At 38.4% G+C, this 27,824-nt stretch overlaps 2 protein-coding genes across 9 annotated transcripts in view; both read right to left on the bottom strand.

Annotated features, from left to right (window-relative positions):
- MYLK3 (myosin light chain kinase 3) overlaps positions 1-25,596 on the bottom strand; it is a 38,000-nt gene extending 12,404 nt beyond the window's left edge. The window contains exons 1-5 of one of the 7 annotated variants that reach the window (XM_085235161.1): positions 24,435-25,596; positions 18,129-18,255; positions 4,242-4,332; positions 2,789-3,218; positions 683-1,254 (exon numbers count right to left, since the gene is read on the bottom strand). In XM_085235161.1, coding sequence (XP_085091287.1) covers positions 683-1,254; positions 2,789-3,218; positions 4,242-4,332; positions 18,129-18,137 — 1,102 coding nt within the window. In that variant the 5' untranslated portion in view covers positions 18,138-18,255; positions 24,435-25,596. Of the gene's footprint in view, positions 1-682; positions 1,255-2,788; positions 3,219-4,241; positions 4,333-5,272; positions 5,516-7,641; positions 8,341-17,284; positions 17,406-18,128; positions 18,256-24,434 lie in introns of those variants that run through there. The other 6 variants (XM_010717774.4, XM_010717776.4, XM_010717773.4 and 3 more) reach the window with 6 other exon arrangements.
- Positions 25,597-25,730: 134 nt separating this feature from the next.
- C13H16orf87 (chromosome 13 C16orf87 homolog) overlaps positions 25,731-27,824 on the bottom strand; it is a 47,905-nt gene continuing 45,811 nt past the window's right edge. For both annotated transcript variants that reach the window (XM_085235175.1, XM_085235178.1), the window contains one exon: positions 25,731-26,277. In XM_085235175.1, the coding sequence (XP_085091301.1) occupies positions 26,159-26,277 (119 nt within the window). In that variant the 3' untranslated portion in view covers positions 25,731-26,158. The remainder of the gene's footprint in view (positions 26,278-27,824) is intronic.

Genomic DNA, 27,824 nt, shown 5'->3' with positions numbered 1-27,824 from the left:
TACTAGCAACATTCTAGTAAGAGCTGTAAACACTTAAGTGATTAAGTTTAATCAGTTCCTGGGAGTTAAATAATTAACTTATTATATGCTTAATGTCTAAGTTCTTCTGGGATAAAGGTGGATTTTCCTGCCACCACTTCTGAGAGCATCAGATGCAGATCAGGACATCTACCCATATATGTACATTCTGGGAACTACACGTCTGTTGCCTGAAAGAACGTAAGTGTTCACACACTAATTGAGAACAGATCTATGGCCAATAGCACAAAGACCAAGCAAGACATTTGTCCTGCAGTATTCTGCTGTTCTCTTTAGTCTGTAGTTGCAGAAGCATACCTAGTTTACTTACTCTACCTTAATGAACAAAGGCTATATCTGAAGGACTGTATTTTGTCAATATTACTTCTTCAGTAGAAATATACATTCCACTTAATTTCATCTGAAAGGATATTTTTACTGCAAAACACCTTTTAGAAGGAAAAGTACTATTGAAATAAACTGTATTAATGTTAATTCTCTTGTTTTTGACCATCAAACTTTTCTGTGGTGTTAGTTAAATACTCTTAAGCGTAGGACCCAGGTGGTGTAGCACGCACTACTCCAGCTATTAGTTTATATGCAATACACATGGATAGCACAAACTCAGTGTAAAAGTTTCCAAAATTAAGTACAAGCAGCTTACCAACAATCATTCCATCCTGTGCAGAAAGTTCTTTGCTAGCTTCCAATGACTTAGCGTTCTCCATTGCTGTTCCTGCACACTGACCCACATCATTCTCACTTCCCACTGAACAGGGGGGCTCAGATTCTCTCCTGTCAGAGTTGGTAACTGCCATGGAACCTTTTACTTTTATTGTTCCTTGATGGATTTTGACTTTTATTCCCAGATCTTTCTTTGGCTCTGTTGCAGCGGTACTCTGTGAAACAATGGGCTTGCGTTTTAATTCTGATTTGTCTTCAGCCTTTTTACTTGGCTTGAGCTTGTTCAATAATGGCTGTTGCTTCCCTGTTTTTGGTGCAAGTTCGTTTTGCTTCTTGTTCTCTCTCACTTCTTGATTTGATTCAGTGCTGATATTCTTCGGTGTCTGTTCAAGTTTGGATTTATCAGGCAGCTGTTTATATCCTTCCACTTCTGATGATAAAGACAATGGGGATTTCACTTTGAGATTTTTATATCTGTGATCACTTGAGTTCCCTTCTTTGCTCATCTCAATCTTTTCTTTCACTTCAGTCATATGAACATCGATGGCTATCCTGCAGAGCAAGCAGTTGACGATTCACATAGATACCTAGACTTTCTTTCACAACTTCACATGGAAGGAAAACTTAGAAACTTCTTACAATGCAGATTTCTATAGTATTAAAGAAATGTAATTACACCAATCCTCTGAGGAAAAACAACACTAAGGAGAAAGCACTGAAAAACATGCAGATAAGTTTCCTGCATCCTTGATTGCCTCACCTAAGCAAACATGTCTCCCAAACTCCAAAGTGCTTAACTCCACCATCAGAAAGCTCTTCCAACTTCTATCAGCTACTACAGTTGGTCTAATGAGATATCATTCCTATGGGTAGAGAGGTGGTAGAGATTGTCTTTGCCAATTACAGGCTGAGTATCCAAACATCTGACTGCTCATACAGCTCTACAAATCTCAGTGTTTGCATTCATTCCAGTCCTCTCTAGCTGGTTGACTTGCATATTCAAACATGTTTGTGGCTTATGGGATAGCATTCTTTCCAGAGGTTTCTGTTAGAAAAATAACTCTCCCACCCCATTATTCTCCCTGATGTTCCAGCTATCAGAAAACTTGAAATATTTCCCTCATTTCCCAGATGCCTCTTTCCGAGGAGCCACCTCATTACAAAATATACAAAAGAAATTGTTTCCACTTTTGCTTAACAGGAGTTTGAAGTTTCCCAGTTTTAGCACCTTTCACAGCTGCTGCCTTGGGCTATGAATTTAAACTGCACCAGGGGTAAGCTATTCAGAGCACTGAACGCTGCTCTGTACAAACACTTCCACTGCTATCTAGACAAGCCTGAACTCGAGAGGACTCTTGGGCATGTCTCCAAACAGGAGAACACAATGTTCTTTTGACACCTCTGCATGGGCTTATAGACTTCATTAAAAGTAGCAAGCGTTTCAAAGATGCATTTACTACACTCATGACTTCACACATAAGCATAATAGAGACCTTGTTCAGGAGTGCTGTCTTTTCCCAGGATTTAGTCTAGGTTCTGCCTTCTGGCTTTCTGTTGGCTTCCCAACTCTCTACACCAAACGCTAAACGCTTTGGCACCCGCATACCCCTTCTGTTCAAACCATTCAACTGCTCCAAAAGCTGCTCTCTGTGTGCAAGTTCACTCCTACCATATCATATTTAATCAGCACCAAATGCCATAGGGGTAACAGCAATTGTTCATCAGCTTGTTCACAAACACCTGAGCCAGCCTCAGTGCGGGAGCCTTCAAGGCAGCACAGACCCAGCTCCACTTATTGAAGCCTCATGAGCCAGAGGCAAAACACTGGGAGGTCTCCTGTTTCTTAATGCTGTTACAACAACAGATTTGGGGTTATCAATGTCTAGGTGCTGTACACAATTTGTTCCTAAGTGTTGGAGGCCAGGATGGTGGAAAGTTCAAATTAAAACACAGGCACAGAATGGCCCATCCATTTTCCCTGGAGCACACCTAAGCAAGAGCTGACTCCATTGAATAATCTGTTTTCTTTTTTTAACATGTGAAATGGTTTTCAGATTATATAGAAAACTACCAGCAAAATCATTACCTGGTTTGAGTCACTTCACACCCTGTGCCAGATATAGCCTGGGATGTGGAGGGCACAGCTTCCTGCAATGCCATACTCTGTGACGGAGGTTTGTTTTCATTCTCTTTGAGTTTCTGATGAAAAAGCTGCTTGTGACACTCATCTGGGCATAGGGCTCTGCCCACATTGTGAACTTTAACAGGAACATCTTGGTTGCCTACATGATCTCGATTTATGAAGGGAAGACCATTATGTTGATTCAAAGCTTTGACACCAAGATCTTTTTGCTGTTGACAGCTCCATGCTTTTCCAGTACCTTCTACTACTTTCTGCTGTGCTGTCCTCTCTTTAGTCTGGGGTCTGGAGTCAGGTTTGTCGGCAACATCACTTGAAGCATTCACCTTCTTGCATCCTCTACTGTTTTCATCCAATTTTTTCACAGTCTTACTATCTGAATAAACACAACATTAATGAGCTATCCATGGCAGAAGCAGTGGCAAAAAAGGAGGAGTAAAGTAACACACCCATTCAAAATAACCTAAGCAGTTACCTACCTACTTCTGAAAAAAGTAGCCACTGAAAGCCACTAAAAGTCCTTACCCAGGCTTCAGTCAGTCACTGTTAATCCTCATGGCTTAATCAAAATTTTACCTGCGCTCCACAAAAGGGGAAGATTCTCCAGCACTCTCAGGATAATTATTGTATATATTAATAACAGGAATTTCTCATTTCTTTCAGTGTTCAGTTTTCAGAGGCGACCAAGATTAGTTCACAAACTTGTGTAGCTTTCAGCTCATAACTAAGACCAGCTGTTTGCTTGATTTTTGTCACTTCCTACATGAAACTAAAAAAGGGAGCGTCCATAATTTCAAGGACTCACTAACATTTTTCTGAAGATAACTGGTCTGTTCAACTCACATTCATGCCATTGCAACTCCACAAGTATTAATAATGGACGTGATATGGCAATGTCCAGATAGCTACATCCTAAAGAGGAATCTAGCACTGATGTGGCAATTAAACTTGTTTATAAAAAAAAAAAAAACAACAACAAAAAAAACCACATTTGCAATGTCAATACTCCCCTATTCCAAGGGAGGACGAAAGTGTTTGTTGAGTTGTATTAAGACAAAAATTTGGGGACTGTCTGCTAGGTGATACTGCCACACCTCTGAGGTATCTCCAAACCAGTACTGCTCTCTTGTTTCAGATCACTGTAATACCAAAACAAGGAAACAGTGTAGCCAAGTGAAGATGCTACTTCTAATTTCATGAACTTCAAGGTTTCTTGGAGGGGGGCTGATTTAGGAGACAGATTACAAAGAAGGGGAGAACATCTCTATTTTCTCAATAAATCATTCATAGTAATTCCACTGTAATACATTTAGTGGAAAATAGCAGGTTATTCAGTTTCTAGTTGGTCTGCAACACATTCTAGAGTCAAAGACTGTAGCATGCCCAGAGTGATACATACCTTCAGAAGGCTTACTGCTTTCAGTCTGTGTTCCTCTATTACTAAGTACATGCTTAGGTTTTGAACCACTCTCTTCAAGCTTTTCCTTGGCCTGAAAAATGACAAAAATAACAGTTACACTCAAGGGTGTTTATTTCTCACTGGGTTTCACCTAACTTCATAGGTTGAGACCCTGTAAAACAGGTATTAACACCTCTAAACTTCTGAGTTTTTAGTTACTTCTGCTTCCCCCCCCCCACACGCACACTTTTTTGATCTCTTCCTGCTTTTGCAAAAAAACATACTTCTAAAACAAGATGGCACAGAGTAATGTCTTAGGTCTCCACTTTCCAAAATGTTATTTGTAAGACATTTTGCCTCAAGTCACGCTTACTCATATTAATTAAAAACCATGCCATATGAAACACAAGAATCACTAGAAGATAAAATTATTTTGTATTTCTGATACTTGTTGACTAATGGCTGAAAGATGTTGTCGTAGATATGATATATTTGTCTCAAGGCATCTAGAGATTCACGATTTGAGCAATGACAGAGGTTACACAAAGAGCCCTTAGTTTTTATTATAACATTCATACACATGCAACATTATTAAATGTTACCTTTATTATGGTTAAAAACAGACTTTTTTTTTAAGCAAATTTTATCCTCCAATTAACATAGCACTGAGAACAGTTATTTTGTAACAGCATCACTGTAACACTTGACAAAGCAATACATTTGTAGTAAAATTAAATATTTGGCATAAAGCATTATACAAAAATAGGAAAATGTATAACATCTTGGATGGCATATTTAAATAAGCAGCCTCTTACCCTCATTCATATAAGCCAATAAGGAACATCTCTAATTTTTTTCTACAGATAACCGATTAGAAGTCTGCTGTGAATCATCCCCTTTTACTTGTGGGTAAAAACAGTCACTACATTTTTCATGCTACAACCTTATAAATTTCACTACAGAGCACCTCCCTCCAACCCTTTCCCCCCCACCACAAAAACAAAAAACCCAAAAAAGTAAAATATTGTTACCATCTTTATCGCAGCTCTAAGCAAACCTGCAACAATGACCACGGGGAACATTTACTTGTAAAATCCTACGTGCAAAGAAAGCCTTGAATAAGGGACAGCTTAATTTTTTGCCCTTGTTTGTTTTTTGTTTGTTGTTGCTGTTTTGTTACATAAAAAAAAAAAAAAGCCTGGAACCTATAAAGCTCTGTTCATAACCTTTTATTAATTTGACTCCAACTTTGAACACTTCTTCCATAAGCATTCCTATGGCATCCCAAGAATGCTGTCACATCATCAGCAAACAGCTTCACCCAAAAATGAAAACATGACCTCCCTACTCCCACCCCCATTCTTAGTAACCTTGTGCAAAGCCAACTGTGATAAGCAGCGTGTTGTTACAAAACAGCAAAGGTTGGAAAACAGCAACAAGTAGCAAATTTTTTGTGTGCAACCCCAATGCAACTGAATCTTTTTGGACACGTTATAAAACAGACTGAAAACACTGGATCAAAGTTAGCACAGGGCTCACCACAAAAGCTAATGCATTTTTAAACTCACCCACGCTTTCCTCCACATTACTCCAGCTAGGTCACGTACATTTACTACCTCTCTAATTTAAAACTAGTTCAAATATCAGACTACTCAGCAGCTTGTGATCAAAGCACAGACATATCTTAAGTTCTTATAACTAATCTCATAGTTCAATTTCAAAAACTTCCCAGTAACAGGAAAGGAGAACAACTACGGGACTTCAGCAAAAGCAGAGTTAGCTCCGTAACAGTTCACTTGCCCAACACACATTGTGAGTTCTTCACCCAAGGCAGTAGTTAAAGCCTGGGATGGAGACCTCCACTCTACCCCAGTTCATCAGGTCACCAAGAGCAGGACAATTCACCTCTCATCCCACTCATATACCTTGAATGAATTTACGACCTCAGACCTTCTTTCTCACCAACACTGACGAGGCAGTACCCAGTCACTACCTAACAACTGATCCTGATCGCATGCTACAAGTCCATGGAAAAAGTTCCTCCAGTGCTGCTCTAATTGCAGTTACCTATATCCCTCCTTACTGTTCACTTAGAAACTGACAATATGGCAACAAAATCTTTATATTCGTTTTCTCCTGGCCACTAACATATTGTGCAGTGGCCAGTTCTACATGTAAGCCTCATCAAGGACAGTGCCTGGCTCCAGGCCTTTCACAGGGATGGCAGGCAGTAACTTGTAACAATGCAGGTCATCATTTATTGGTATCAACACTAATGGAATCTCTTTATAAATCCGTCTGTCTTCGTAAGTCTAGATCACTTTTCATCTTCTGGCACTTAAAAAGGGATATCAGGAGAGATCTCAAAGACTGAGAAGGTATGCTAGCATCTAACACTGCCCTGGTTTCATAATAGTTCAGGAATTCAGGTGTAACATCTACCAATACATGTTACAGATTTAACAAAACAATATTTGGATCAAGATAGTACAAATGTCAGTCTGCATTTCTAAGTCCTTACTGTAAAGACACCTCTGTACAGATGTGTAGGAGACTCTTGGAATGAACAAACATTTCAACTCATGGAGTTCTCCCTCACACTTCTTTAGGGGGTGCAGGGGGGCAATAACAAAGTCATCATGAAGACTCAACTCCCAAAACTAATTCTAAATACTTAACTCCCCAAAATCAAGCTCAATCAGTTCCAAATACCATACTAACTATATATCAGTCTTACCTGTTCCTTCCTCACTATTCTTGATAATTAGGAAATGCTTTGGAATCACTATCTATGAACTGATAGAAACTGCACATGCAAAACCACAAGAACTACTTGATTTGAGGAGTGAACAATGTCAATATAGTTCATGAAGTCACAGGCTCATCATAAAGACATAGCTAAAGACAACTTCAGTATCTGAAAGCATATAAAGCTATTCAGACATATAAACAAAAGTCAGCATAAATTTTCAAAACTTGTATTGTGTTCAGAATTCATGATCGATCAAGAAAATAGAAGCAGCTTCCTTCAGCAAATACTTCCCGGTACATTACTCCTACCTTTCACTGGAACCTCATCTCTGTCACCACTGCAAATGACATTGCTGATCTTCAGGCACTCTTAGAAGCTGAATCTTCTACAGTAGCAACCCCTTTCTCATACCTGTTACAGGATTGCCTGGCAAACTCTGAAGACTTCAGACATTTTAAGACACATTTTAAAACTAGGTCTCTGCCACAAACTGCTTATAATTTAGAGGTCATGGTAGTAACCTGAAATAGCAATTCTTAAAGGAAAACCTGAATTATAAGTGTTATGCGAAAAAAAAAAAAAAAAATCAGCAGGAGGGACTTGCTACTTCACAAATAACTTTATCAAGAGCAGTAGAAGAAAACCAACCTCAACAGGGCTTTCCAGTAGACTCTCCTTCTTCCAGGGCACAATGCCTTTGAGAATAAAATCCACTACTTTAGAATTTTTTAATACTTCTCCCACTAATGTAATCACTTTATCCAGTGTATCAATCCTTCCCTCTATCTTTGCCAGTCTCTCCCCATGCTTCGAGGCATCAAGCTGAGCAACCTTCATCAATTTTAACACTTCTGAGCATATGCTGTCCATATCAGTCTGGTGAGGACTGTCCGATAGCTTCAGGCCTTTTTCCATTTCACCTGTCTCATCGTGGTCTTCTCTGGATACCGTTAGCTTGTTAATGCCCTTTTGTATATCCTCAATAGCTTTAACTCGTTGTAGTTTGCCTGTAAGGTCTTCTTGGAAATGCAACAATTTGTCCATCTTCTCATTCAGTAGATTCAGTTTTTTATCCATTATACTTAAATTGTTCACTTTTATAGGTTGTAACTTGGTCAAAGCATTTCCTTCTGCCATGTCCAAATTACCCGCAGACATTCTGTCCAGACAGCAGGATGTCAGATAGATTAGGCTGGCTTTTCATTAATCATAAATTAGAAAATGAGGGCCTGAAAGTTAATCTTCTTTAACTATGCCTACACCAGACAATCTCACTTATTGGAGTTGCTAGAGCATATCATTAGATAGCTACTGCACAAATGATTTACTTGTGTGTTATCTATTTCTTACTGCATGCTCTCAATGTTGGAGGTAATTTGGCACCAGGCTGTATTTTCTGGGGCTTCCTTGACGTCACAAGACCATTTAAAATTCTTTCTCAAGTGGCTGCTGATAGGCAAGCATCTTAGCAATTGCCAATGCCTAAGCAGACCTCTGTACACAGAAGCACTGTTTTCACGACCAGTTTTAGTTCTGTAATACAGAAAAGAATTTGCTGGAGCATTTCTTCTCATTAAATACAACAAATACAGAGTAAGTGTGGTGGTGTTGTGCTAAGGGTTGGAAGAGTTTTGCTTTCCAGCACAGACACAGGACACCCAGCAGAGACACGAGCTGTGCTTGTTAGGTTGGCTGGCACTTGAATTTAAAAATAGAGTACAATGACAAGGATCTGAAATACGTATCTAGCACCAGCATGTCTTTGTCAACTGAAACTTCTAAAATTATATCTTTCTCCCAGGCTGTGAAAGTGAACCAAGCAAAAAATCTTCACGAGGACACAGAGCAAGTCCAACAAAATTACTAAATTAGATATTTTATGGACTTATTACTGACTTCCTTTCACTTCTAAATTACGTTACATTCCCTAGAGAACAGAAAAGTAGTCATTCCATACTTGCACAATCCCCACCCTTTCAAATGCCTTGCAATACAGAGCAACTGTCTCCAATCCCTTTCATTTTTCAGAATAAGCATATGGGAAGAAATTAAATAATTATTTGAGTGAATTTGCTGTATGAGATGAGACATCGTAGAAATTAGAGTCCTTTCTCTACACACTATAGAGTCAGTAGAAACAATATTAAAATTACCCTTTCATGAAAGTATTTAGTTCTTGCCACTTCTGTAGAAAAACACTCCTTGCTAGCATTCTCTGACGTACATACAGAGAAGATACAGCCAAAGCTGACTCCTATTCAGATGCAGGTGTTCAACGTACAGGTACATAGCAGGATGTAAGTAGTGTTGAATAAGCACCTGCAAAATTATGGGTAGGGTGATGGACAAAGAACAAGGAAACATCAGTTGGTCCATAGTGAGAAATTTGAAGCCACTTTGCTGCTGATGCTTAACTTCTTCCTTCCTTCTTCCAACTTTTTGTGTTAAACACACAAAGAAAAACTGTTCTAAGTGGATCTGATTGTGTTCTCTCAGGGATGTGTAATGTTGCAATTGGATGATAACAGCAGAGTGGCAAAGTCTCCGGCCACAACAAACGAGAGCGAGCCCAAATGCAGCAACCATGGATACAGAAATGAAGGAAAAGAGCTGCTTACCTTTTGAAGGCGTCAGATAGGCAGGGATCTCCAGCAAGACACCCTCACCTCCACTGCCAAGCCTTAAACGAGGTCTGGGAAGGGGTAGATGCTGGCTCCACCCCTTCCAGTCACTCAGGTACACTGCATGCACCTGAGCTTCCCTGGGTTGGCTCTGCCTTCCCACCAGGTGCTCAATCACTGCTTCAGACCATGACTTAGCATTTCTACTATAGGACAATAATATGCTTAAATACAAGCAAGAATCTTTCATTCCTTTTGCTCTGAATTACAGCAGAAGGTAATTTTTGTTCAGAACATTTAATGTCCAATGTTCACATCTCACTGGAGCAGCTCAAAGGGAGTACATTGTTTCATTGACAGACTCAAGTGTTTTAATGCTAAAACTCACATACTGCAGATCACAGTGTACCTATCCTTATACTACACACACAAAAAAAGTGTCTTTACTCTAAGAAATTCACTAACCTATTAAATTCACCCTTTCTTCATAAGAGCCTATTGCACGTAATGACATTTTGTACTCAGACACTGCTACAGAAATTGTTTCATGTCCTATACTTTCCAAATTACATCTGAAGAATGTGAAATGTTCTATGAGTAATAACTAACAGTGATTAACACAGGAACACTGTGCATAACAGAGCTCTGCTCAGGCACCCCATGTTGTCACTGGCTAAGCAAACCGGCGAGCCACATCACAGTCTGAATGTAAACTCAGAATAAAGCTTCTTATAATTTTTTCTCCCATTATTAGGAAAGAAGCAAACAAGTGAACAAAAGATGGCAGCTACCTTCATTCCATCAAGAGCTGAACCGAACTTCTGGGATACTTTAAAATATCTCAGGATATCTTTAAAAGATCTCCAGGCTATCAAGTATCTCTGGAGCGCATGAAGAAAGGAACACAAATTCCAGAGAACCAGAACTACAAGTGACCTTCAACTGATGATGCCAAAGAATCTTCTATTCTCAAGAGGGAAATGAGAGTTTATTCCACTTTGGCTTCAGTCCCACACACTCTCCCAGTTGTCAAAGACAGATGTCAGGAGACAAGAGAAACATTTGCATTCAACATAACGAATGGTTTAAGAATCTACAATACAGCTGTTCAGCTATGATTCCTCTTTGCTAGCTATGACCCAAAGGAATGAAAAAAAACCTAAAACATTTGCAATAGGAACAAAGATGAAGTGAAGGGGAAAAAAAAAAAAAATCTACAGCACGTACTAAAGTAATACCAGAGGCTTATATCCCAAACAAGAAATGTCACAGAGGTTAAAACCAGCTGCTCAAACAGATCATCTCATTAGATTATTGCATTGCTTCCAGTAACATAGAATAACTAGAGATGACTAAAAATATGCAGATAAATGGAAAAATATATATATTAAAAAGCCTAAACAAAGCCAAAGCTTTATAGAGACTTTGGGGACTTGAGGAGAAGTTTGTAAAGGCTGCAATTCAGAGTTCTAAGAAGATGAAGAACCAGATGTGGTACACTATTAGGACATGTGGGACTATAAAAAAAGCAAAAGACAGCAAATTCAAAATTTGGCTACAGCTACTGAATATTACTCAGGAAAAAAAATACTAATAAATATCCTTTACACATTCAGTGGCCAGCAGGCAACTTTTTCAAGTTATGCTGAAAATCTCCTTAACACATATCTAACTGCTGCTGCTCATGGACACACACTGAATTCTCCCCTGAGGAAATGAAGAGTTAGCTGAACTTCAAGATACATAAACTTCTGCAAAATTAAGATCTACACCAGTGAGTAACTTCCCACAAACAGTTCATTTCCTTGACACATGAAAAGCAGTAAATCACATCCACAGAGCAATGGTTCAGTAAGATACCAATTCTCATGACAAATGACAAGTACTGAAACAGGCTCCAACTTAATATAAAGGAATAACTTCCAAGGTCAAAATACGCCATACAGTTTGGATAAGCCTATCCAGTTAAATAGTTTGGTTTCCTGATGTGATCAGACAAAAGATCTCCATCTGTCATGTTTGGTGACGTACTAAGAACAGGACCACAGTGGCTTTAAAAGGCCAAGAACCTGACATTTAATGTATTATTTATGTCAGCTGTTGGTTGAAATCCACTTGCACAGTACAAGTGTCTATAAAGCACTAGCAGTCTCCCCATCTGACCCTAGCATGACACATTTAAATACCGCCTAGCGGGCAAAAGTTCAACTTTACTATAGGATCACCTCAACTTAGTATGAACATCCATTATATAAACTCTTTTTTCCTTTTTATGCATGTTTAGTGACAGAGAACTGTTAACACAGTAAGTCATAACGCTTATAAGCAGTGGCACAGCTAAGGACATGTTAATGATCTTGAGATCATGTAGAATATCTCAATGCATCCCTGTCAAGCAGCTGACAGCAGATAGCTGAACAGATAAAATTATGACATTTAATTTACATCAAAGTAACAAGATTTCTAGATAACAATGTTTATCACTCACCCACATGGCTTAACAAGACCCCTTGCATTCTTCCTTCAGGTTACTTTCGATTCATGAGGCCAAGAGAGCACCTGTTGCCTGTTCACATTTATTCAACTGACCCTGAGTCGTGACCTCTTTTACCATCAAGTCTGATGCCCACAGAAACTGCATTAAGAAACTGTCTCGCTGCTTTTAATTTTCATTCTTTTCTTTCTTATCCAAACAGTTACTAAAACAATTTACCAGCCTGGACCAGAAGGCTGCCACGGGTAAAGTTTTCCATCCCTCCACAACCTCCAGCAAAGAACTCTCTGGAAACCGAACAGAGAAGTCCTGCTGCTGGTTCTGCTTTCTCTGAATTTCAATGACTTTACATCAAATGCGGTCAGTTCCCAGTAAAGCCTGCTGATTCAGGCCATCTGCTATTAAACTGCTTTGCCTCTCATTTTCAAGATGCTTTCTCATCTACACTAGGAGCTCAGCAGAGAACTTTAAGACATCTTTTAAACTGACCTGAAGCTGTTGTATCTATGGCAGTTTGTTCAGGTACAAGTCATTTGAAGTCAGCAGAGATCCACTGCAACACATAAGAGTAAGTCTTGGTTGCACAGTAAGGCAAATAAGAATAAAAACAGTAAAAGGAAATCCTTGCCACTGAAGTGATGAGGCCTCTCCGATCTGTTGCACAAGAAAGGGTAATTTCCAGACAGTCAATTTTTTGGAGGAAGACCATGCATATCCCAGAATTTGCTCCAAAGCACAGTAAAATCATCAGAAATATTCTGGCTGACTTGGAATAGTGGAATGTGGCTTTCAGTCACATCCCTCAAAGTCTCTGCTTTACAAGTAGCATGCTTGTGTTAGGAAAGATGGAAATCACCAAATGGCACTGCCTTGTTCTGTTTCCTTCTGTTTCCTTCCCACTATGGAAATTTCTTTTTTTTTAGATTCAAATTTGAAAGATTATGAGAAGAATGCATACAACTGCACTAACTAGCTAACTTGCAATAATCATTTTCAACTTCAACAATATCACAAGTGATGACTGCTGCAAGAATTTATTTTTTTTCTTTTGCTTCTACACTCACTTTTCCAAAGTTAAAATGCAGTAATACTGATCCCACAGCCACTCTTCAGCCCTTCATGGTTACTGAATGAAGTGTGATCACCTTGAGCACATTTTCATATTGCATTCACTGGTTTAAGTGTTGGAAAAGCAAAGCACAAGCACATCATACATCAAACTGTACTGGAATTAAGTGAATCATGTGTTTGTGAGCAGCCATATCAGAGGCAATTTCACCTACAACAGTCTCCATCTGCCCACAAACCATTTGGCTGGACTTGAACTGCAACACACACTTTTGGAAAATTCTCCCACAAGCAGTTAGTGCAGTTATTTCACATCCTGTACAATCGCAAGTCTCAGTTACTGAATTCTTTCTCTCCATCATATTTCCATCCAACAGTTGCCATTGCAGTACAGCAAGCATCACATACTGCACTCAGTGCTCCTTACTGTTATGGTTTAACTCAGCAGATGGCTCAACAAAGCACAGTCGTTCGCTCATTCCCATCCTCTTTCCAAAATAAACAACAACAACAAAAAAACAAAACAGAAGAACAACGAAGTGTTCATATTCATGGATCGAGATAAAGACATTTACTAAGATATAGAGAAGGATAATAGTTATGACTATATATACAAAATGCACACACATGTATATGTGATGCACAAGTGATGCACAAGCAATTGCTCAGCACCCCCTGACTGATGCCCAGCTAGCCCTCAAGCAAAGAGAGTGATGAACTCCCACTTCTTACAAAACTCCTTCACATGGATATCATATGATATCACATCCCTACAGCCAGTTTAAGTCAATTTTCCTAATTCTGTTACCCTCCCAGCTCCTTGGTCCCTTTCCTGAGAATGGCCTCAGATTTGTACAACACTGCTCAGCAGCCATTATACACATCAGTGTGCTGTCAACGCTGTTTTCCTCCCAGAACCAAAACATGCATCATGCCATACACTCTGAAGAAAACAATTCCATCCCAGCTGAAAAGAAGGCACTTACTAATAATGTTTTTTTTTTTTTTAATGTTGTTTTTGGTGAAAATCGAAACCAGAAACCTAGCAGAGGAATTTGCTCATTTATTAAAAAGAGCACTTGTTGACATTGCCATTCTCCTAATAACCAGAATAGCATGGTAAGGAAATTTAAGATCGACTAAATAGTCATCTCTCCTATAATGAAGTCTGGTATGTGCTATATTCACCTGCTGATTCAGATCTCTCTGACATTTTGGTTTGACGTCATTCAAACACAGGAATAACTACATCAGTTCAGGCTCTACTTCAAAAAAGGATTCAGAGTAAGGGAACTAAAGCACAAAAGCTGGTGGTTTTACAAATTCTTTCCAGTGAATCAAATACCCACAGTTAAGCCGCTCATATTCCTTTAGGTAAAAATTTTTATGTCCAGTTAAAAACAATATACATAGAATGCAGCATCCATACCAGATGTGCAAAAGATCTTCAAGAGCGAACTTTGTCTTCAGACATGTTAGAATACACTTTTCACCATCTTTCCTAAAAAAAAGTTTGATGCATTTCAGAACCCAAGTCCTTTGTCTTATTGCTCAAGCATAAACTACAAGAAACATCTTCCACTACAATCTGAGCAATAACACAAGTTTTCAAGCCATCTCTAAATACTACCATCACAGTTTTCAGAGTTAACTACCATTACAAATCCTTCTGTAATACCAGGACCAACTGAGTCAGCCAGTTCAGCGCAAGCAAGCAGATCATCAAGTCTAAGGCAGAAAGAGACTACAGACAACAAACAAGCAAATAACAGGCTCCATGTTGCAATTAGTAAAATCAAAAGAATATATACACTCACTAGCTCCTGCCAGGACAGATTCAAACCCAACTTACAAGCTGCTACTCCATGCAGGAGAAGAGAGATCTCACTATGCTTAACAGCAAGTTTCTGGATTAAAGCAGTTCTTACCAACTCTAGTAAAAGCTGCATGCATGGTCCAAGACACTATTTGATCTTATGTGCTTCTCTGCTGGTCGTATTCTTCAAAAGTATCTTTCCTTTCATACTGTTTCATAAATGTGAATGATTAGCTTTGTGAACAACATAAAGAATAATTTTCCAATTGATAATCATAATGAGTTTGGTATGATGGTTTGAGATAATCCAATCAAGTGACTCTGATTCTCAGCGCATTGAGGACAAGAAAAAACAATTATAAAAATCAAACTAAATCTAAGAGTTTCTAGCTCTAGACCTTCCCCTTTTCAGAAGGGAATTATCATTATCACCTGTTTTAAAGGGAAACTGAACCATTGAATAAAAAAGTGTCACTTAGTCACCCGACAGAAGAATTACAGAGAAATTAGAAATTCTGAATCTCAGCACAACCTTCGTTGTGTTACTAGTTGGGAGTTCTACTGAGAAACTAATCCTGGGCCGCAGAACAACACGTAAATAGATAACTGCAGTATTGATCATTTTTTCCTGATACATGACTAGTCCAAAAAAATCCCTGGATAAGTTGCTTTGATGGTTCTAAAGCCAATTCCTATAATCCTTCCTGGAATACATTTTATTTTAATTTCAACAGGAACAAGCAAAAATTAGTTATCCAGAAGTTTGTCTTGATTCTAGAAATTGTTCAAAACAAGGGCAATTAAAAGAAATTCACAAACATATATTTCAGGTTAAGACTTGTCTTTAGTAAGAAGTTCAATACCAGCAATTTAAATATGACATCATCTGTTCAATATGAAGAACAGTGCATTCAATTAAATACATCTTTTTTTCCTGTTCTGCTGCCATAAATAGACAATAAATGAATAACTCCTTCTATATGATATATATCTAGCCTTTTGAGCTATCCTATTTTCTCATGTAATAAATTCTTATGTAATAAATTCAAACAATATGATAAAAATCACATTGAAGTGTTGGCCATATTAGATTCACTACATAACATTACATTAAAAGAAAGCAACAAAATTCTATCTGTTGAAATTCAAAGAAAATCTGTCCATTTCTCCAACTGTACCAGAACTCATTTAGTTAACCTAATGTCCCGTTATGGAATGAAGATGATTACAAATAAGCTCTTTACTAAAGTCCATTAAAGCCATTATCAAGTAAGACCTATGAGACGATCTTTTCTTCAAAACTTTGAAAGAATGGCCTCTTCAAAAAGCAAACAAACAAAACCCACAAACTGTTACAATGCTTGTTTTGCATGACAGTGTAGCTTCTTAAAAAAAAAAAAAACATTAACTGAACACTGTTATCACAGAATCATATGGCATTCTTTTTAAGTTTGCTTATGTTCATGTTTCTGCATCTGTCTGGATGGTAAAGGCTCAAAATTTTTAAGTAGTAGAATAACATGCAAATGGAAGGAAATACAAGCATTGTTTTCCCCAGACTCCCTGAATCTATTGCAACTGAAACCTAGCTCTACAGATAGCATTCAACACCGTTGTTTGATGGATAGCTTAAAGTGGTGGAAAAGTAGATTACTCTTCTCTGTTCCATGAGTAGTGTCTCTATATCTGTCTCTTTTTGCAGCGTTAGCAGACTGTCAATAAGCAGTATTATTTTGGAGCCAGACTCATTTCATTTCCTCAGATCCTCAGCACAGTAGTGTTCCAATATCAAAACGTTTACATTCTACCACAGAACACACGATTGAGATGTCGTGCACACAGCACTCCAGTTGACTGCACTGCTTTTACTATTAGCTTAAACGGCCTGATGCAGAATTTGGGTCCTAACGAAATCGCCTTGTGTAACCCTGTCTGACAGATTGTCTTATAATTCTCAGACATATAATTATTACTAAAGCAAAAAGTTGTAACAACTGACCTCCATATAATCTGAATGTCAGTCTGACATCCTATAATACAAACACATCATTTGGATTAAAAGTTTTAACGTGTCAAGGCTCTCACAGAAATGTATTTCTTTAGAAAGGCAAAGCCTGCACTACTCATTTCAGAAGCACCTCCTCAACATCGGCAGATGCTTTGCAAGCAAAAAGACTGCACAAAGAGGCTAAGAATGTCTAACACACAGCACTTTACAGAAGGCAGAATAGCCAATACTGTCACATCCAGTCACTTTTTACTTTCAAACTAGGGGTGCAACAAAATACTTACTGTAAACCTCTCGATGTAATCAGAAACACAAAATCCTCCCATGCTTAACCGAAGAGATCTGTGCAGAGAGGTTTCTTGGTATAAAGTTCCCATTTTGTTTTGATTGTACGGTGGTCACCCAGGTAGCCCAAAGCCTTCTAGGCTGTACAGCCTCACTGGATCTTGCGAGAATTCTGCTTCTGTGATATACTAGGCATTCCATCCTATCTAGCACTACACCAGGCATTTCAATCATTTCATTTCCTTATCAGTAGTACTGCATTTTATCTGCATCTCAGCAGCTCACTTCCTGAACTACTGATAACAGCTACTGTTGAAGGCACAGAAGCCACATAACAGAAAATGACATCTGAATCTCCAGAAGTCACTAAAGAGTCCCTTTCTTGCATTTTATCTGTTCCTTAACTTATTTCTGCCCTACTTAACTTTGCATTAGTCCTAACTTACGGACAGCGTGTCAATTAAGAAGTGACAGGACTGTTGTTTTTCTGACTGCTTTGTTCAGTGGCACTGATTACCGTCAGAGATCTGCTTTGAAAACATGACTATACCAAATCATTTCTTCCATTTCAAATTTCTTAAGCTATAAGAGAAAAGCATTGGGAGCGAAAAAGAATAGACTAGAAAGGACAAACATTCATCCCCTATCAGAATTCATATCAAGTACGAGTAGACCATTACTTTTGCACAGACAGAAAAGCTGCTTAGAGAGCAATATCTGGACTTAGCATGGACTCCACCTTCATTGATTAAATCAAAATAAAATTGTATTTTACTGCAGAATGACTGCACATCAACTCTCCCCTAAAATAAATAGGTAGGCAACAGGGATAAGACACAGTACCTTTATCATCACGAAATAAGAGATGTCAGGTCCAAGAGAAGTGTGGGTACAGAACCAGCTACTCCTCTCACAGCAAAACCAAAAGCTTCATTTCCACCTGGTGTTATACAGCAAGATGAGCAATGTGCTGTTAAAAACAAAACAAAATTAATGTAATTAGAGACAAAATTAGGAAATAAAGATGAACAAGTCATGGGGGCAAAAGCCAGGGATAAGAATGCTGAGCTTACTGTGCTGGAAACTTTTTTTTTTTTTTTTTTTTTTTTAAACTGCCTGGCAAGGAATGTTTTTCAGGCCATTCAACAAACAAGTGAAAAGGCCAGGGGTTGCCTGGGGTGCGGGATGATTTGACTGCAGCCCACAGAGGTGAGGTAGTTCTACCAAAAGGTTAGTAGTCTAACATCCTGCTATGAGACATAGGCAGCCTGAGGCTGCCTGAGACACTGGCCTTAAAGCTCCAGAAATTTAAGGCTGGTCTCCACTGCACAGTCCTGCATAAATTCAAACTTGAGCTCTGTGCCTTGCTCTCTCCACCTGTAGAATTCAGTTAAATACTTTGTAGCTTACAGATTTTCAGAGCTTTAGAACCTATTATTATTATTCCTCACCTTTAAAAGACAGAACCAACCCAAAAAGTCAAAACTTCCTCAAACTATTCAGACATCAGCTATCTCCATATACCGGTACAAGAAAAAATTGGGTCTTCCAAGCAGTGAGATTGATGCTGAGCCATTTTGTCTTGATACTTCATTCCTGGCAGGGGATTGGAACTCCATGATCTTCAAGGTCCCTTCCAACCCAAGCTATCCTATGATATGAAAAGACTGTTGCAGGCCTTAGAGCAGTATTCCTGGCATTTACACAAGGAACACTACCCAGCCACTCTCAACAGGAGAGAGCACGTCCACACTGGTATGAGGCTCCTGAACATTGCTCTCAAGTTTTGTTTGTTTCTACACATCCATATGTTACAGATTCTATGATTTACAGATCTCACAAAAACAGCAAATACTACAGCTATTAAAAAGGTGTAGAACTTAATACATGAGTCAGAAGATGCCTACATCCAGAGGTAAAACAGATGCATTTCTAATGCATTTATGACTTATTCCAGTAGCACAAATAATCGTGCTGTTACTCTGGATTTAATCAAGAGATGATATTACTTAATGCGGCAATGGAGGCGCGTACAGCATGTAAGCACCATGCCATAGGGGAAAGCTTGCATGACAAAGAGAATTCTTCAGGAAATTTGGCAAGCAGTTGGGAACAAGCAATGCTCAGCCTGCAACCTTCCATTAACAGATCTAAATACAGAACCATAGTGTAAAACAACACCTTCCTGCAGTATTCTCATCAATACTAAGAATACAATTACAATAAGCTTCACTAGCTTTGCTTTTTCTTTATTTCATCTTTTGAAACTTTTTTTTTTTTCTCTCCCATTTTCATTTCATATTTTACGATGCAGGTTCTGGATTGTGTTTGCAGAAGTATCTCAAAAGCAACAAAGTAGCTGCATCTACAAAACATTCAATCCACAGTAAACTCACTTGTCACAAGATTAAACACCAAGGACAGAAAACAATGGATACAGGACTACATTTTCTTCAGTACTAGAGAAAGGTCTGATGGATTTTACACACAAAGGACAGGTGGTTTCTAGAGCAACTATTTGAATCTGCTATGCTCACACTCCAGAAACTCCTCTAACCACATCTGATAAGCAGATCACCGCAATTCAGAGCACAGGATAAGAAAAGGAAAAAGGTAACACTACGAGGCTGTTCAGTTTTATTACCTTCCTCAGCCAGCTGCTGACAGACACACCAATTCCAGTACTGAATACGTACAAAATGGAAGATCAGCATTTTTAAGGTGATCTCCCTGCACCAGGCTCCGCAAATTAGGAAGATGCTCAGTGCTCCACAAACACATCTCACATTCAGCTAAGTTATAACCTCAACAACATTGCTCAGCTAAAACTTTCCATCAACATGGCAGTTAATACAGATATCTTCCTTCCTGAAAAGGAAATCAGTAACTAGAAGTTTTAGCCTCTGCAGAAATTTCTTTTTTACTATTAAAAGTTACTAAGTTATTTTAGCATTTGCGAATCTTTTTGTCATCTATTAATAATTACAAGTAGGGAACTACTGACACTAACTTCATCCAGTTTAACTCACTATGATTATACCCAAAACATCTCACTGCAGGTTAACAACTCCCTTCCAAAATAGATTTCCAAACTCCACCAAGAACTTACCCTTTCGTTACTCTTCCATCCATGCAACAAACTAGAACAGAATGCCAGCATACAGGAACACTCCCAGGGAAAAGCACACAAAATCAGCAAGTGAGTAATGATACCAGAAATGTTTGAGTTCCTTGTATATCTGATCAGGACAAGTATTCAAAAGTTTATGAATACTGTGGTTGATTAAGATCTTTTAAGAGCAATGAGCTCCTGGCTGTCCCTGTGCCAGTATCAGCACATTTCTAGAGCTGCTCCACTTGCAATGGATTAGTATTAAAGGGTAGGTCTGAAAGCCTCCCCATCTCATTAATATTCATTTTATATTTTAAATCCTATTTACATATGGACTCATCTCCAAGATTAGAAGGCTCATAAATTATATTCTATTTTTAAACCTGTAGTGTTCAAGCTCATTGTTTTGGAAGGAAAACAGTAGCAGGCTGCTTGAAGCAGGCTGATTTATTCATTTATTTTTAAAAGAATATTATTTATTGGGCTAGATTCAGCTCTGCTCTAACTTCACTGGCCTGCAAAGATTTGTACTGCAATGAATCCTGCCTTCAAAGCAGGCACACAAGTACGACTATCAGAAAATTTTCATTCTGTCATTATTTTTTGTTCCATCAAAATGGGTGGGCACAACATCTGCAGCTGAATAAACTCACAAAAGCCAACTTGCCTAGTGAACTCTTCAAAAATAGCTACAATCACCACAGAAACAGATTAAGGAGAAATGACTATCTGCTTTGTTTCATAGCAAACACGTACAGATAATTTTGCAGTCAAAGCACACCATATCACACAGCAAACCTGGCTTTAAGAGTCATAAGGAAGGTGCAACAGAGAACAGATTCAAGCCTTCTCTATAGGAATGGGGGACAGTTTTTGGGGAAGGTATCTTACTTCTGTATAGCACAAACCCTTGTTACACAGCTCAACCCCACAGATAGCAACAAGTTCAGGACACTCAGACAGACAGCCCCTGCAGCCTTCTGGTGCACACTAGTGAAGGGATGACAGCAAAAGCAAAAAGAAGAAGATTAATTGATCTAGTTTTACTTTATTCTCCCTTGCAAACTGTTTGTCATAACAGACCAACTCTTAAACAGCTTGTTTTTAATAGGAATGTTATAAAATGTTGAGAGGTAACCTCTTGCAAAAATCAAAATAATTCCTCCACTTGCCCTCAAGAAAAAAAAAAGAAGTTTGCAACAGTGAGAAGTGCAGCTCAAGAGAGACTCCTGGAAGAAGAAAAATGAGATAAATACACTGCCACATGCATTAAATGATAAATCTTATTATGCTCCCACTTAGAATATGCACTACTCTGTATTTCATAAAGAATTCAATCAACTGATGCAATCCTTTCCTACCCTCTTTACCTCTCTTGGCCATACAGTTGGTAATCATGACCTCTACTTTTAATGATTTATTAACTAAGAAACACATCATTTCTGTGATTAAGTCTCTTAAAGTATACACAGACCAAGATTTATGTCCCAGAAATAAGGAAATCAGACTTCTAAAATCCTTCCCATCTGGATCTTAAATTCAGAGGTAAGTATTTTTAGACAGGCGATAACTTTGGCAGAATGGATTGTTAGACAATGAGCTAAAGAGAAGTGTCACTAATGATAGTAAGGTTCATTCTAGTCATCAAAAAGCCTCCTTTCAGAGCTGATTCAAAATGAAAAACATCTTGCAAAACACCTCATCCACCCTACATATCATGCCTGAATCAGTTTCCCTGTAGATCATAACCACGAGAGCCCAATAAACTTACAACTAAGGATACAGATGGTGACACACAACAGAAAAGAAGAACACAGCCTTTGGAGCACTCATTGCTCATGCTACCCACTTTTTTAGTAAAAAGGATCTCTTCAAGTCAGAATGGTTTATGTATTCTTACTCTTCTATCATCTCTCTTCTGCCTTCCAAATTTTCCTGCTTTTTGTCACATCTCCAGAAATGTGGAGCTCATGCACTGCTTTCTCCCCTACGATAAATCACACAAGGCCTACATATATCTCTCCTAGCAGCTTTCACACAGTCATGCTTAGTTCTTGTTATTCCATTCTCCTCCAGCTCTGCCTAGTTTAACTTTTCTCCCATGCAATTTCCAGATAAATTCCCTCAATCACCCCCACTTTCCTTCCCTGCCCTTTCTTCTCTTGTGTTATTCCCCCTATCCCATTTAACATTCTGTTCTTTTCAAGGCACAGCCCTCCTGCCCAGTCACTCAGGTCCCTGCCTCCTCATATCAGGAACGAGCCACCATAGCTATCTTTCCTTTGCTAGGCAAGGAAATGCCACTGCAGCTGTAACACTCACCAGTAATGAACATTGCATATCTATGATCCCATAAACTGGGATTAATGTAATTATTTACACTATTACACTATTATTTACACAGCTTCCCAGTGGCATTCTAAAGAAAAGTGACTATCTTTCAGTGTACTTTCACAGGAAATTAAATACTATGTTCTTTTAATAGTAAGAATGCCTGAACATATACAGTAACTGTCCTTAGAATAAGGCTGCCATCTAGTAGCAGAATAAAGTAAATGCAGAGAAATCCCAAGCTAGAATGTAAGCTGTGATCCCACTTGATAGTCTGACATGCTGTTACGTAGATACATAAACATAGGAAGTACAGTTCATCAGGAAAAAAATAAACAAAGTGGCAGAACAGAATTTGCAAGATGGTAACTTTCAAGCAGGCAGCTTTCCAGTAAAATCCTACACCATTCAATTCACAACAGTAATTTACTCTCGACAGATAGGTTAGCATAGAGGTGGTGCAGAAGTGACTTAGTATTTTTACAGATGTGAAATATTTTCTCTTCTTTCAAGTTAATAGGAAAAAAATGCAATATTCCTCAAAGAAACTTTCTGCTACAATATGCAATGAAGCAGATTAAATCAGACTGAACTGAAGAAACATTCCAGGGCAGGGCAGGCCCTAAAATCTTACACTGAAACCAGTCATCAAAAAAAGGCATCAATTAGTTCCTGAAGAGTTACATAGTCATTCTTGCTTCTTGGAGGAAACAAGGAGGAAAAAAAAAAAAAAAAAAAAAAAAGTTTCCAAGTCAGATACATTAAAAAGACAGGCACAAATACAGTTTGCAATACACAGGATTTTACTATGTCATCATTTAGCTGTCATTGACTTTATTTTACAGTTTTGTAGACTGAGATGCAATACATTCAACATCAATAATTTACAGTCATTTACTGCTATTTTTAATCCCTTGACCATCTCCAACACCAAGAAAGAGCTCTTGAATCCTGAAATGCACAATTTACAGTTCAATTGTGGAATATATTCCAAGAAATCTATGTCTTATGATATTACAGTTACAGAGTTACCAGTGCTTTAGGAAGATTCCAAAGTGTCTCATTTATATAGGAAATTGGTTTGTTTCTGATTGGTGGTAAAAGCAAATCTGGATGCCTGCTTTGCAAGATCCATTGTGGTCCAGTAGCAAAGAGCTACCCCCACCCTGGGATATTTTCAAAACAACCTGCATCTATCACAGCTTCTGCAAAGAAACTGGAAGCCAGTAAGGAAAGAACAATAGCATGACCACAACTGAGAAAGAATTGAGAGCAGAGACCTGATGAAAACAAAAGGAAGTAGTACAGAAATAGAAATTGATCACTCGTTCAAGATTATCCACTGATGAAGAGGGAAAAGGGCCTTGCACATTTGAGAGGTATTAATGTATTTTTCAGTACTTAACAGTAAAGTGAAGGCACCAGTCTAAGTGTAGAAATCTTAACATGACATTTAACAACATCAGCTGCATTCCTCTGATGAAGAGAATCTCTATTACAAGAACATTCATTCCATATACAGGAGTAAAAAGAAAGAGGCACCTGTAGGAATGCAGGTTTGAGCACCAGACAGTTGGACACTAGTATTTCCCTTCCTCTCTTAACACAGGAAATCTCATTCTGGCAACAGAAGCAACACAATCCTGACTATATCTTAAGTTTGCAAAATGAGAACTTCCCTTTTGTCATTCTGACTTTTAACTTACCATGCAGACAGCCGTTATGACGCATTATCTCTATCCTTAAGAGATACTCATCTGTTCTTGCTACTTTTATCTGTGACAGGCTACAGCCCTGGAAAGCAGAAATTTACATGATGAAGAGAAGTAGGACTTGTGTTCACAAATTCTCATTTACTGGAATAAAGATAAATGCAGATTAGTGGTTTAAGTGGTTTTTCATACCCATCCCACTCCCCCATCATTAGAAAGGACCCCAATTACGGCTTAAGGATTAAAAGTCATCCCTTGTGGCTTAATTAACTCAAAGCACAGCTCCTTCCTTTAAACAATAATTAGTAAGCAGCAAGTTCAATAGCCTAGCTTTATTCATGAAATTCTCTGCTACCAACCAAAGATCAGCTCTGTGGCAGAAACTCATTCTCACTATTAAGACAGTGATATGAAAAGTACGAGTAAGACTGAAAAATGAGACTCTCCTCTTCTTAGAAAAGTGATAAAAAGCAAGTATGTCAGATCCTATACATGCAACTGCTTCCCACATCTCCTCTTCAGTGTTCTACAGTTTGAAGTTTTTTTTTATTGTTTTTTAGAAAAAAGGGAAAAAAAAGAAAAAAATATATATTAATGTCAGAATTTGGGCTCAAATTGCATTATACCATTTTAACACAATGACTATTGTTGAATATCTTTCCCAAACCTATTTCTAACAGAACAGCCCATCTTTCCACACTCACATTTGCTTTGTTATTTAACATGAACTGTCCAAAGACAATTCTGCAAGGAGATACATTAAAAAAAAAAAAAAAAAAAAAAAAGACAACAAAAGCTATTGAGAATTAAATTTAACCAGCATATCCTCATGTTTTGGGAATATCAGTGAGAAGTTGCTAGATGCCAAACTACATCACAGATATCTACTTTCTCTCTTTCCACTAAAAAAAAAAAATTGGTACCCTAAGTACTTACCAACCAGATAAGACAGATACCTAGCAAACACTAGTTACAAAACAAGTATTTGCCTTTCAAACCCCAGCAGACTGACCTCAAAAACTGGACATGGCTATTGAAAAGCAACTCTCTGTAAAAAGGAACTCTTTGTCAAGTTGTCAAGCAGAATAATCACTCAAAATGAAATTGCTTTAGTTTTCTTCCTACTGAATTATACTTTATCTATTAAAAAAAAAAAAAAAACAACCACACACACACAAAAAAAACAGACAAAGCTAATGCCACCCCTACAAAGAATACCAGACTTCTAAGAGGATTAAAACCAAAACACTTAAGGTATCACAAATGTACTTAATTTCCAGCTCAATAAAATATTGGAATATCAATTTATTAAAAAGTTAAGTGAACTGTACATATGTAAACTGCAATACAGCCAAAAATCTGAAATATACGATTTTAAAGGAAAATCATTACTTTCTGAAAATATTTAAAATATTGCATTTCTGGCAGCAAATCTAAAAGAAGTGCTCTAGCAAGGGTGCAGTCTCTCTCAGCATTCATCTAGTATTTGTCTTCAAGGCATAAAACACTTCTGCTTTCTGATTTCCATAGCACAATCTTGAGAACACTTCCCTTCTCACTTGCAGAGACAGAATGTGATTTCCAAAAACAGCAGCAGAATTTTAACAGGAAATACTATGGTCCTTATTGGCGCAGACAACACGCTTTCCGAGAGTCCATGACACCTTGGAAATATGCTAGTCATTCCGTATATAAATGCATCAGATTGTGCTTACAAGTTACAGAATGAGTCTTTGATTGATAATTTTTCTGTTTATTTCCGCCAAGGCCACTGAAAATACGAAGGCCTTTTCATCTGAAAGGTTAGCATACATGTCAACTTCTTTTTCTTGTTTCTCTGTAGAAGAAAAAAAAAGTCACTATTAGAAGCTTTTTTTTTTTTTTTCCACTTAATTTACTACTATGTAACTTACAATATTATAATGCGCACAGGAATTACAAAGAAGTTCGACAACTCCTACTTGGGGAGGGACTGAGAGATAAGGAAGGGAGGGAGGCACACAAAAGTGCTCAAAGAGTCACAGAATTAGTCACCCAAAAGCATGACTGAATTTCTATTCTTTAATGACTAAGGAAGAATGAGTCATTAACAATATATTGATTCCTGGCACAAAACTGAACTCAAGTGTTCCTCCAGGTTTACTGGGGTTTGGTTTCCTGGTGGTGATTTTGTTGGTTGGGTTGTTTTGCTTTTACAAAAACCGCCCCCATCCCAAAAAACAATGATGTTTCACAATATTCTCATTAACTACAACATTTGTACCCTCATTTTACATCTACATAACAAAGACATGAACTACAGTGCCGAAGTCCAAAAAGCAGATACGCAGATACATAGCACAGGGATCCCAATTTGCTACCACAATCATTTCTGAACTTTCTGTACTAGAGACTTTCAATTTTATCCCAGATGTGGAACAACATTAAACCTGAGTAAGCAAGGGAAAGCCCCTTAGCTTCCTCTGAAAACACTGTCTTGTTTCAGGGCTGCAGACACATAACGGTAAGCAAGGGTGCCTGCTTAACTAACTTACTCTGCAGCATACGCCAAAACTCAGAACACTGCTTTCAAAAATACCGCTTACTCTAGATCATGCCTATTTATACTTCAGTTTAGCTAGCCACAGGTATCTGAAAACTCAGAGAAAGCAAAAGAAAACAATAAAAAAAGTTTCGTCAGCATAAGACCAGCCTTGTAGACACAGAAGAGAGCAATACACACAAAATATAGTTCTAAAGATCGTTTTTACAGAATCATAGAATCATTTGAGTTCAAAAGGATCTTTGAAGGCCACCTAGTTCTACAGCTTGACGCTCAGATCCCCATCCAGCCTGACCTTGGGTGTCTCCAAGGACGAGGCATCCACCACCTCTCTGGGCAACCTGTGCCAGAACCTCACCACCTTTACTATAAAAATCTTCTTCCTTATTGCCAATCTAAGTCTCCCTTCTTTTAGTTTGAAACCATTTCCCCTCGTCTTGTCACAACAGACCCTGCTAAGGAGTCTGCCTTCTTCTTTCTCACAGCTCCTCTTTAGACAATGAAAGGCTGCTATCAGATCCTCCCGGAGCCTTCTCATCTTGGGATAGCTCTCAGCCTATCCCAACAGGGGAGGTGTTCTATCCCCTGGATACTTTTTGTGGCACTCCTCTGGATGCACTCCAACAAGTCTACACCTCTTCTGTACTGAGGACTCCAAATACAGAGATAGTACTCCACATCAGGTCTCACCAGTACAGAGCAGAGGGGCAGGATCATCTCCCTTAACTCGCTAGGCACACTTCTTTTGATGCAGCCCAGGATACAGCTGACTTTCTGGGCACATTGTTGGCTCATGTTTGGCTTGCCATCCACCAGTACCCCCAAGTCCTTTTCAGAAGGGC

The sequence above is a fragment of the Meleagris gallopavo genome, chromosome 13, assembly GCF_905368555.1.
Source record: "Meleagris gallopavo chromosome 13, MGAL_WU_HG_1.1, whole genome shotgun sequence".
Lineage (NCBI taxonomy): Eukaryota > Metazoa > Chordata > Aves > Galliformes > Phasianidae > Meleagris > Meleagris gallopavo.
Note: the sequence above shows the minus strand (reverse complement) of the source record. Positions and strands in the feature narration are given on the sequence as shown.